Source organism: Haemorhous mexicanus, chromosome 15, assembly GCF_027477595.1.
Source record: "Haemorhous mexicanus isolate bHaeMex1 chromosome 15, bHaeMex1.pri, whole genome shotgun sequence".
In the NCBI taxonomy this organism is placed as follows: Eukaryota; Metazoa; Chordata; class Aves; order Passeriformes; family Fringillidae; genus Haemorhous; species Haemorhous mexicanus.
In genome coordinates, this window is record NC_082355.1 from 14295762 (window position 1) to 14308617 (window position 12856).

Genomic DNA, 12856 nt, shown 5'->3' on the forward strand with positions numbered 1-12856 from the left:
ACCAACATCTTCCCCCAAGCACTGGCACAAATGCACATGCTGCAGGTGCACTGCACGACACCATGGGATTCCCAGGGATCAGAGAGGCTTTAAGTACTTAAATCAAGTGCTAGGCAAGTCTCAATGATGCTCATATTCTCCTGAAGATGCAAACATATGCTCTGAAAAAAGCATGTTGGGAACCTCCAGGGAGAGGGTTATATATCTATATGGCTTTCAGCAATTTTTCCTGTTCTCAGTTCTGGAAATCCTGCAACAGCAACCCCAGGGAACTGTATCCTGACATTTCCAAGGCTGATAACAAGAATGAAAGTGCAGATGCAACAACATAAATAAAAACCATGTACAAGACAGATTTAGTTAGAGGCCTATGGGAATATTTAGGTGCAAAGTGCTCTACCATCCTTAATTTTAACAGAGTTTAAAACTTAGTTTCTTCCCTTTCTGCCTAGAAGAAGGATCAACACTGACCTAACTCAGCAAAGTGTAATAAAGGCAAATATGCAAAGATGCAAATGTATGCAAGTAAATAACATGGCCATATTTAAACCATCTAAAAAACCTCATATTTGTAGCAGAAATCTTCCAGAGAAGTAGAGAAGTTTGAAGGTGAGCAGGAAAACAAAGACAGGCTAAAACAACACTAATTACATTTGGGGTCCCAAGGCAATCTATATTTTATGGTTGAGATTTTACAGAAAGCTAATTTAGGCAGTTCTATTCAAAGTTATATGCACAGTTATACTCACAGTTAAAACATGGTGATTTTTAAATGGCTACATTTCAAATACTAGTAAGTATTAACTCATTGGCTTTTATATGTAAAAAAACCCAAAAAACCCTAGCACTTTGAAGTGGCTGAAATTGTATCAGGCAGTAAAGACCTTACAATAATTTTATTTCATTTTCAAGGAAATGCCTTTTAAAATAATTTAAAATTGGTCCTGTTCTAATCAAAAGTGGGCACAGAGCTTCTGTTACTGCATGATAAATGGTAAGAAGGACTAAATTGTGAAACATCCTGAAAGTGAAGACAAGAAGCTTAAATTTGATGTTCAAGAGAAGGTGGAGCTCCAGAGTTACCAGAACTAGGGATGAAAAAATCCCTTCCAGCCAGGGATTTGCTTTGAATTGTCCTGCTAAGTTACAAACCCCCACTGTTCACTTTGAATGCTTGCAGAGCACCAGCAGGGGTAAGAGCATGGCAGAAGTGGGGACTGAAGGGTCTCAGGTGACAGCACTGGGCTGTGTCCTGGTCCTGCAGTGGTGGTGGTGCCATCAGGGACTGACTGGGAGTGCACAGGCAGCAATGAGGCACGAATACACAGCAAGAAAAAAATCCAAAAATTAAATGAAGGATTGGTGTCATCCAATTTCATCTTTGTGTTTATGTCTAAACACAAAGCCATACATGTTTTTACCTTGGAAAAGGAAATCACACCTGAATTCCTGGCACTGACAGAAGCTGGAACGTGACATACCTGAGTTACATTTGTCTTCATGGTAAAATATACAGAGAATAAACAAAGGTGGCTCCTCTGAGAGCTCATGAGACAGGCAGCAGTGCTGCTCTTTTAGATTTAGAGGTCAGTAAGCCAGAATTTGTTCTACTATTTATTTCATAATACGTGTACATTTTCCATTTATTTCTCCGGCATAGATCAAAGCTAATCAATGTAGGAGCTAATAAGAGCAGTGTTAGTTCCTAGCAGTTAAGTAGTTCATTACTTTGCCCTTGTGGATTTGATTTATAAATCCATACAGCAGAATGCCCTCAGCCCAGCACATTCCTTTCCTCTACTGCATAGCTGGGAGGGCAAGTTAATAAAAAGCAGAGCTGAGTTTGCATGACTTGCACATAACACACTTTTATTTCCTTGGCTCTGCTGAGACATAACCTCCTGCTCAGGCACAGGCTGAAAACATATTTTGAACAAGAGTAAGTTAAACTACTTTTTACATTATTTACTGATGTAAAAGTTCCTGGAGGTCACAGAAGCCATCTGAGCACAACCTTCACACAGCAGCTCAGGGTGCCCAGCCCAGCATGGGCCAACTCTTGGTGCTGGGACCCAGGGCTTTGGGGGTCAGGGCTCAGCACTCCCTGAAATGGGATCAGCATGCAGTGAGACTGCCAAACCATGCCCTGGTTTTCAAAATATTTGTATTTGCATGAGCAAAGGTGAATTTGTCAAGGGCCTAGAGCTTCTTGAACTTTACTGCCACTTCTCCAGACCATCAACTGTTTCTGCCTGTGCAAACACCAACTCCAAATCAACACATTATTTTCTCCTTTTCTGTTCAGATAAAGCAAGCTATGGGGACTTCTGGGATATTAGAAAGAACATGAGGTTTCTAGTGGACCAATCTAATATTTACATAGAAAGCATACAACAACGTCTAATATCCTGGATCACAGATGTACTGATCTCTTGCCCAAGAGTTGCTTGTGTGGTTCAGAGAGAAAATGAGCATAACTCTTGATATATCACAGTTCAGAATGAAGATGACATCCAGTCTCTTTCTAGTTTAATTTTCAGAACCTGTGTAATATACAAAATCAATTATTTTCTTCGGTTCACTTCATGGGAGCAAGTGCATTATTTGGTATTTTTAGTACTTCTTGTATTTGTACTTCACATTTGAGAGACTATTGCAAAGTCTCTGGTTTGATAATTATGGTCAGAGTTCTGATAGTTTTGAGACTGACATTTCAAAGTAATTAAATTATAAAGTTACAGTTATTAAAGATATATTTGAAAGGACATAAAATTCCACTCAGCCTTGGGAACCTGTGTTTTAAACTCACCCCAACACCACCATTTGTTTGTTCAGCAGTTTAATTCCAGCACCTATAAAATCACCCTGCCAAGGAGTGCTGTAAATGGGCATGGCACTCTGAGAGACATAAAACCAGGCTTTATGCCCTCATTTCCATTTCTAAGAGAGGCTACTGATCCATCTTTTCCACTATAAATATAGCTCCATCTTCAAGTACTTGCTAGTAAGCAAAGCAAAACTCTGAAACTCTTTTTTTATGAGAACATACAGATATGTCTTAATCTCCACCACTCACTAATGAGCTACTTATTTAATTCACAAAAAAGTGGATAATCTGAGTGAGTGCTCTCTAAAGCAGTACACTCCTGCCACTGAGCACCCCAAATTGTTCAGAGCTGCCCCTGCAAATGTACATAATAACTATAGTGGTCTATGTTTTTATAATACCTCTTATTTTCTCAGTTATTTTGGGGGTAAGTCACAGGCCAAAACAAATTATTTGTTCCACTAAGTTCTAACAACAACCTACAGGCCAACGTGCCATTACATAACCTGGTGTGAGCACCAGGAACACTCACTGCTCTGAGCTCCCTGCTTCTCCTGCCTTAGAGGAGAGTGGAGTGCCTCTCCTCTCCTTAGTGGAGCAGCTAACTGCACTTTGGGGAAGAACACAAGAAAACACAACTGTTGGAACCCAGGACATTCCTCTGGCTGCCCTGGAGGACTCAAGACCCTGGCAGGGGGCTCAGAGACCTTGGCACAGAGTCAAAGACACCTGTGCCTTTGATTTTAACCCATGGAAAAAAATTACCAACTTTCTGTGAAGATTTATAATCCACAAGAGTTTGAGTAGAATGATAGTGAATTTGTCACAGGGTGGAAAATTAGAATTTTGGCGATTTAGAATGGGGGTTCTAGAGACAAGATGGAGGAATCTGAGCATGTCCTGTCCTCCTTCTTCTTCTTGTCTTCCATCTTCTGCTGTGGTGGTGGCACTTCTGGATTGGTTTAGAATAGAGACAGACTCTCTAACATAGGTGATAGGTATTGGAAAATTATTGTAAATAAAGTACACGTAGTTTTTAGTATAAAAAGCCAACACCACCCCAAGGGCAGGTACTGTACCTCAACCTGACCTGCCAGACAGATCTCAGCAGGTCAGAGAAAGAATGGGATAGATAAGAGAAAATGAACAACCTTGAAAAGCAGAACTGATGAATCCTGACTTCTTCTTTGGTCGTGGGGCTGGGAGAAAAACACTTTCCAACACCTTGGGAGCCATTTCAGCAACAGAAACCCCAGACACAGCTTGGAAGGAGCGCGACCTTCCGGGAAACAAACCCCAACCCCAACTCCCCCACAACGCTCAGCACCAAGGGTGCAAGAGCAAAGCCCAGTGGGGAGACCCTCGGGGCAGAGGGTGCCAGGCTCCTACCTTTGCACTGGAAGTGGTGTGTGGGCGTGGTGAGCAGCAGCCTGTCCACCATGGCCTCGGGGCCGCGGCAGCGCGCGATCCCCGGCTCCTTGTAGCCCGCCTTGACCCACTCGGAGAGCCAGCGCAGGTGGCAGTCGCAGTGCAGGGGGTTGGTGCCCAGAGCCCTCGGGGTGCACAACAATTAGCACAGGTTATTTGGCAGGCAAAGACAGCAAACAGCTCTGATCTCACCAAGGCACGGTTTATTCTGCATTCTACGTTATTGTTTCCCAACGAGGCAAAGATCTACTGAGTATTCGGGAAGGATTTTAGATTCATCTCCTGCTCTTCTCCTTTCTTCCCATCATTAGTTAGGGAAATTATATAAACACCTACGAAGAAATCCCTTTTCCAAACTATTGTGCTTGAGCAATGTCACCAGACGTATTGCTTTCATCAAATTCATCACATTGATTCCCTTTAATTCTCTGTCCTTCCTGAGCGTATTCCAACCCTGAACTGAGTAATTTAGTTTGGATCTGATGACTCACAATAATAACTCCTCACCAGATGAAATACATATGCAGAAGATACCTCCATTTTCCAAACTGCAACCCAGTGTCTGCTAAGTTTATTTATGACTTTGAAAGCACATTTGCTTCTTGATCCATCACTTGAGTTAGGTCAAATAGTTGTAGAAGATGCATTTATATAGTGAAATCATAATTCTCAGAATTTTTTTCCTTTATTAGTGGATATCTATCCAAAAGAAAATCAACCTTTTTACCTTAAATTTAGGTGCTACCTTGACTAATTTGTACTTCTCTTTCTCTTAAAGAAAGTGTCTTTTTAGGCAATCGGTTAATTACAAACAAAGTTCACACTTCAGAAAAATCAGTTTGAAGCTAATTAATTGTTTAAAATGTGGAGAGATGCATGTTGAAAGTCTGTATTTATTTTGCTCAAAGTCAATGTAAGACTTCAGCTGTCCAACACCTGAATTGACATGAAAGGAAAATAAACTAAATAAAGAATAGCACAAGGAAGAGGTACTAAAGAAACCAATGATTCAAGTAGGTTTTTAGACTTTGAAATTTCTGCATATGCTATAAACTGTTTTAAAGATGATACTGTAAACTCAAGCTTCTTTCAAATAAAAACATATCAGGCAGGATATTAAGATAGAAACCTCAGTAAATTTGTTGATACATTTCTATTGGAGTGACTAATGAACCCACTGTGCCCTAGACAGATTCATAATGAGAGTTCATGGGTTCAAACCCTGTCTGGGGCTCATTCATCAAAATTAAATGTGTACTGCAGCTCAGCATTAAAAAATACCCATCCACTCCTCCTGTAAATCCATTGCTTACAATGGAAAAAAACTACTGGGTTGACTTTTTGACCCTGGAACTGTGATCAACTGGCTCAGTTGTCCAAGGTCAAACAAAATGCAGCAGTGAAAGCTGAGAAAATTTTAGTGTTGAGAAACTGCCATATATAAAATGTGAGTGGGAGGACAACGGAAAGCTTGTTACCGTGTTAATTAATATTTATAAACGACATTAGAAATAAAGCTGCTCTACAGTCACTAAAAATGATTACTAATAACATTGTTGACAACTTCAGAAATGTATCCTTCCACACTTCTGTTTGTGGTTTGGGCTTTGTTTGGGGGTTTCTGCCTTTTTTTCTTTTGGTTTGGCTTGGGTGGTTGTTTTTATTATTTTTTTTTATTTTTAAAAAATTTATTTCTAGGAACGGGAGATAATTCTTGCATTTTCATTCATGAGGTCTAGCATTCTTTATCAATTTCTTTGCCTATTATAGCAAAATATTTCCAGAAGGTAAAAATATCTTCTGCTGTAAGGAAATACCACCAGAAGCATTTTCAAAATGTTGGGCAGATATTTCTGTTCAGACACTTACTTTGTTTAGGGGCAACTCTGAATAAAGTCAATTAAAATAACTCTATCCATGACAATGTGGAAAAAAAGAGGAGGGGACAACTTATTTTTATAGGCAGTTAATAAAATTCTGAGTAAAGAGAAGATAATTCAGCAGGATTAGAAATCTGAGCTGTTTATGGAAAATATGTTGGGAATACCTGCTGTACTCAACATTATCCATTCCTGAGGGTTTGTGGAATCCCTGGAGGGCCACGGGGTCAGTTTGTGTGGGCAGTGCCTGGGGAACTGAGTCAGTGAATGGTGGGGACAGCAACTGCAGGGCCTGACCTAACTGGGAAGGTGCCAGCTCCATCCCAGCAGATTTTGGGCTCTTTTTAAGTAATATTATACACAATCCTGCAGCAGTGCTGGAGCATTCTTATCATTGTCCTGGATTAAACATGTCAGTAGAGTCGTGGCTTAAACAGACAATTGTGTGATTCAGCTAAATAAAGTAATAAAGAGTAAACAAAAGCAGTGTACAGCCCATACAAACCTACATCCAAATTCAGTGAGTAAAGCTGCATAGTTTGTTATGATATTTCCATTACAGTGAGATGATGTTCAGGACATAAAGGAAATTGGATGAAAATGTTCCTGTAGGCTTTAAACAGCTATGGAGAAAGTGACTGGACCATCTGGATTTCACTTTTGTTTTTCCAGTTACAGACCAACTCAAAACCATTGCAAAAGACTAAAATCCATAGCATTGTCTATGCTATACAAATATCCCTCTGCAGTTCTAAAAGCCAGTTTGATGTCCCCCTTGTCCTGCTACAGGGGGCTTGGGCTGAGCATCCTTTCCACACCCAGGTACTCAGCTCTCCCCTGCCACAACACCAATGCCACCCTCAGCCACACACTTTGCACAGTTAGGACAAATCTTTGTTCTCCCATGCCTTAAGAGTCTGATGGGTAGCAAGTCCTTGCATGATTTTCAAACTGACCCCAAGTGCATGCTTTCTCCTTGAAGACCTGTGTATCAGGAGGGGCACAAAATGCATTTATTTTCAATATCTATGACTCTATGGTTTTGAGTAAGCACAGCTTTTTCGGGCATGTGAAGAAAAAATTCACTGTGGTTGCTAAAAGTTTCAGGATCCTCTTTAAGAAACTGGAGAGCACAATTGCACTGTAAAATTCAACTGCTCAACTGTGCAAATTACACCCCAGACAGGTCTTATTTATTTTATGGATCCTATTTATTACTGTTCATTTGGGCTTTGTGTATTTTACATTTCTGGCAGCACATACATCTAAACAGAAAGAGTGCAGAGCTTGTATTGGGCCAAAGGGGATTTTATCACTCCCTAAGGTGAACAGTTTACCCAGGAAAATTGGATCTCCACTTCATTTAATGTAAACCCCGAGGGAAATTCAAACAAATGGAACATGCTATGTTTATTCCTGGAGTTCTGAAAATACCCCCAGCAGCCAGATTCCCAGTATGGAAGGTGTCCCTGCACTCCCAAAAGCAGGCACAGGGCTTCAGCTCAGCCAGGCTTTCAATCCCAAACACACAAAAAGACTTGACTAAACTGGGAACAGGAAAAACAAATGTGCAAAACCAATGATACTCAGGTGTAAGCTGGAAACAGAGATTATTTCTCTGCTCAAGCTGCTCTCGTGATTTCTGTCCCTACCAATCAGATATTTTTATTTTTTACTCTCCATAGAGGACCAGAGACAGAAAGCTGCCAGATATAAATATAATATAAATAAACATATTTCAAATGCACACATATCTGCTTGTGTGTACATCAGCATCAGGGCAGAAAACATCTGCATCAGCCTGTGAAACCACTCACTTCACAGAGGGACCAACACGTGCTCAGCCCTCTGATTAACTGAGGACAGTAATCAAGAAAGCTGCTGTACAAAATTGCTTTTCCTGCATCAATTATCTAATGGTGTGAAGTATCACACACTATCTCAGAGAAAAAGCATTTTCTGGTCACTCAAGTTTAGTTTGGAGCCATTGCAGCTCTTTGTCTGTTCTTTCATCAACTGAACTGCATTTGAAAGTCTCCTGGCCCTCTACCAGTGTAACAGTAATTTCCTCAAAAAGCTGAAATGCCTAATAATTTTTGCAAACTATGGAATGAAGCATTAATGCTGTGAAATGACCAATTTCCATGTGATTAAATATATATGTCTGTAGTAGTGATTCATCAACAAGTCCAGATACTGACAACATTCCAGCATGCAAAACATATGACACTTATTAAGCAAAGAATTCACATTTGCTTAATATTTGCTCTTTGTGGGAGGTTTCCTGCCTCACTCTTAAACCATAATGTGCTCTGCATTTCACATTGACAATGCTGAAAGAAAACCTTAAACACAAAGTCCACAGCAGAGAAAACTGTCACACTTGCTCATTTGGTTTTCCTTAAGAAAATATTTTCATAACTAATAACAACAGGTCCTAGAAATTGTTATTTCCTTTGAACAGATGCACTATGAATATCCAGAGCACATTATGAAAAGTGAGCAGGGAAACCAAAAAAGCTATACAATCCTACCAATATGTGCTGCTTTACAAATCTGAAACCATCAATCCAAGAGATTCAGCCAGGCAGAAGTACTTACAGATGGGACAGGGACACCAGGTCATTGAAAGATCCCTCAGGAACACTGGAAATGTCATTTCCATGGAGGGTCCTGGAAGGGGGAGAAGCAGGAAGGTATCAAACCACAGTATTTTGTCTGTCCCCTGCAACTAAAGGGATGGATGCTTAAAAAAGGTATTTAATTTTGATTCCTTGAGAGTTTCTGAGAGTTTCACAAGTCATGAACTTCCATGCTTTATCACTTCTGCCTCGAGGTGCTGGCATTCAACACAATGATGCAATCAGAACTGTTGGTGAGTGCTGCTGTAAATTAAAAAGGTGACATAGCATTTATGCCATTAAAAGTGTACTGATGACAAGTGGACCCTCACATCCAGAGCTGAGGTCTCTTACAGAATCCCATTAGCCAGAAGCACAGCAAAAACAGAGCAGGGGAAATAAGAATTGTGGAAGTTAAATTAACTATTGACTTCAGAGAGATCCTAGGAGAGAGAGCAAGGGTCCCTGAGGGTAAATACAGCCACACTTTCCCATTCTTACAGTAAAAAACACCTCTCTGTGCTACCAAGGAAAGCAGTGAAATCAGATTTAGGACATTATTCACCCTGTGCAAAGAAACTATCATTTTTTTAGCAGCATTTTCAGGACCCCTGAAAGGAGTAAAAGGATTCTCCACTGTTTCCAGGACAATTTAAGCACCCACTTTATCTATTTTCTGAGAAATACATTTGTGCATGGGTTACAAAGGGAAGGACAAATGGGAATTCCTGTCAGTGCTCCACACATGGCAGAGGAGGGTGGAAAACAGAATGCTGCTGTGTGGTTTGGAGCAGCTCTTGCTCTTGAGTCATTTATTTTCTAACTTACCTGGAGATTTGCTGACCCAGCAATCACAGTTTTTATTTCTGTGTGTGTACCTACTGTTGAAACACTGGTTTTAAAACAATCCAAATTTCAACCCATGGAAACAGACAACTGCCCTAAGTGAAAAGAAAAAAACATCTGTTTTTTGCAACCTTTCTTCCCTAACAGCACTTTCAGCTGCACCAGGATGTACAGGATGCCCTTCCAACATCCTGATTCTGAAATTTTCCTTTAAGCCTCCCTTGGTTTTGACTATTAATAATAGCTTGCCATATATAAGGGTGTATCTCCAAGAAATTAATCTGCACAGGAACAGGAAGGATTTGAGCTCCCACACAGTAACTCCAGATAAAACACTCACTAATTCTGTACAGAATGACCAACTGAGTGAGACAGACCCACAGCTATTGAACAAGGAGTATTTTGGTGGTGTGAGGAGACCTAGTCAACCATTTGTCATCAAAATGGTCGATGAAATGAACACATTTAAATAAGCAGCTGCTCATAATGAGCTTATTGCTGATCTTTTAAACTGCAAGACAATTCTCTGTAAACAGACATATTAATCTTCAGGTTGTATCAGGCCCATTTATCCTGTGAAGGAGTACATTTTCTCTTCTAGGTATATTGGAAACATCCAAGAGAGGCTGTAGAATGACACAGCCATTTATCTGTAAGAAGTTAAACCCATCAAATAAAAACCCTAGAAGGATTTGCTTTATTACATGTCCCAAACACTGAGGTGTTTCATGGATGCAAGTGCCTGCATTTTAATAAAAAAATCATGTCAGCAACATCATCACTCCTGCAACTAAAATGAAATGACAAATGCTAAACCCCCCTTAAAATTCACAATAATAAATAGTGGCAAGAGAATTCAGCAGTGCAACAAAATCTTTCCTCTTGGATCAACATCAGGAACACATTTTTATACCAAATCTCCTCATAAGCAAATGGTCAAATAAATCCTTTCACATTAGGACAGTTAAAGCACACACTGATGTGTGTATTCTCCCTCAAAAGCACAACTTGTAGGGATCCTCTTGTCTGAACCCCAGCAAAGGGCTGGGCTTTGGAGTTAAGGTGATGTGGATCTCCTCAGGAGGACACAGTAACAGAACACTTGAGAATCCTTGAAATCAAAACTTCCTTCAACACAGAATCTCATTAACTTATTCCTTTCTCTTCAGGGAAGGGAATTAATTCTACATATCCTTTTGGGCTGGGGTTTCCTGGTTGTTTTTCTTTTATGGACCCTTCCCACGTCCTGCCTGCCAGCCCACTGTCCCCAGCACTGGGCTCCTGCAGACACAAGGGGGATGTGTTTTTGGGAAGAGGGAAATGTGAGCTCTCAGAGCCACACCCCATCAGGGGCAAACACCCAGAGGGAGCCCCCAGGGCTGCCAAAGCCTGCAGGAGCCAGCACAGCTCAGATGTCAGGGAAAGCCACAGTGCCACTGCTCACAACAGCAGAGCTTTTACAAATGGACTGCATAAGTACAAGGAATCATTCTCTGATGAAAGAAAAAAAAAAACCCAAAACCAAAAACAAAACACTGAAAAACCACCAAAAAAACAAAAACCCATAAAAACCAGCCAGATACTTCTGTTAGGTCAAATCAGTGCAGCACCCACCAGTGAAAGTGTATTGCAAAAACTTTGTGCCCAAAGATTACTGGTGACAGCTTTATCATCATGCATATTAGTGTTTGTCTGAGCTTTGAGCTGCAGGAAATATCCATCAGTTTTCAGTAAAATTGCAGTATCTGTTAACAGAATATTCATTCTGTTAACAGAATATTCTGTAGGTCATTTTATCCCTTTTCCCCCTAACTATAACATGGACAATTATTTAGTGACCTTAGAAAGCATTTTGATTTTTGGACTTTGCCTCTTAGAACTAAGTCACATACAAAAATATGTGATTACACAATGATCTTTAAAATAATCTGCTCAGGTCATTCAGAGAGCTTTAATACTTCTAATTTGTCTCAATCTCAGCTTCCTTAATCTGTTTACATTTCATTTCTAAGAAGACTAGCTCTGGACAAATTAACTGAAAAACAAATCCACAACTTTTCACTGTAATAACTTTGGCTCAGAAACTTACTTCTGCTTATTAAAAAAATTCTCCAGACTTTATGTCCTGTGCTCTCCTGCACCCTTTGGCTGCTGTTATGGATGAACCATGGGAAGGCTGAGATTAAAGACCTGATTGTGTAAACACTGATAGATATTAGGGCTTAAACATAAACATGTTGACTCTGCAGTTTTCTCACTTGGGCTGGTGCTGAAAAGTCTAAGAAAGGGAGTTCAGCATGAAATATCTGTCAAAGACCCAGTGCATCATACAGCTATGATTATTCTGATTTTCAAAGCACTTTTTTACTGTATTTACTATAGAGGCAAAACCACAGAAAACAAAGGAATTTGGAGAACCTTCATGAGAAGGGTCTGCTACCTCCAAAGACATGCACAGCCAAAAGAAATGAGATCCCTATATTGTTTTTATTAAAAAAAAAAAAGTGAAAATTGTTTTGCTGATGTTTTCTCTTTTAAGTTCCCCTGAGAGCACGGATAATAAAAAACTGACAGTAACAGATTTCCTATTGTCTCTTGGAAACCATTTTCTCTTTGGAGAATTGATTTTTAGTAGCAACAGTGGTGACACGTGGCAAAAGTTGCAGCTGATACCAGAGTTTTGTGGGCCATAATAAATCAAATCAATCTGGAGGCTTCCAAATGCAGGGAGCAGAGATTCCCATTTCACTGCTCTGTGCAAGGCAGTGGGGGGTTTCTCCCTTGAAGGAGGAAGATACTTTTTGATTAGCAGATCATTTTAAAGAGCCAAAAAACAACAGTTGTCATTAAAATACTGCCCTCTGTTTCTGCCCATATGTGGCCTGCAAGAACAGAAGTGAAAAGACAAATTGTGGCTATTGGAAAGAGGGAGGCATGGTTTATCCACACTGTAATTCAGGGTAGAGAGCCCCACACCAGCTTTAATCAAGCTAGCTTGCATCTCAGGAGCAGGCCAGAAGACAGCTCCATATGGAATAATTTATTTGGCCATGAAACAGAATATATTAATCTGTGGCTGAATTTCAGGATTCATGTAACAGCTCAAATGTGACCATCCTAGTGTGCTAGAAATCAGGAGCCCGAGCCAAACTTAAAACAACAAATCCAAATCACGTATCTTTCTTGTTTTTACTAATGAAAAGTGGGAATCCAAAGCTGTCTTGTAATTTGGGAGGCTGAAACTGAGATATCTG

At 40.2% G+C, this 12856-nt stretch overlaps 1 protein-coding gene across 3 annotated transcripts in view; it reads right to left on the reverse strand.

The window, feature by feature from the left end:
• Window positions 1-12856, reverse strand: part of SLIT3 (slit guidance ligand 3) — a 484612-nt gene that overhangs the window by 74355 nt on the left and 397401 nt on the right. For all 3 annotated transcript variants that reach the window (XM_059859899.1, XM_059859900.1, XM_059859898.1), the window contains 2 exons: window positions 8737-8808; window positions 4217-4380 (listed from right to left, as the gene is read on the reverse strand). In XM_059859899.1, coding sequence (XP_059715882.1) covers window positions 4217-4380; window positions 8737-8808 — 236 coding nt within the window. The remainder of the gene's footprint in view (window positions 1-4216; window positions 4381-8736; window positions 8809-12856) is intronic.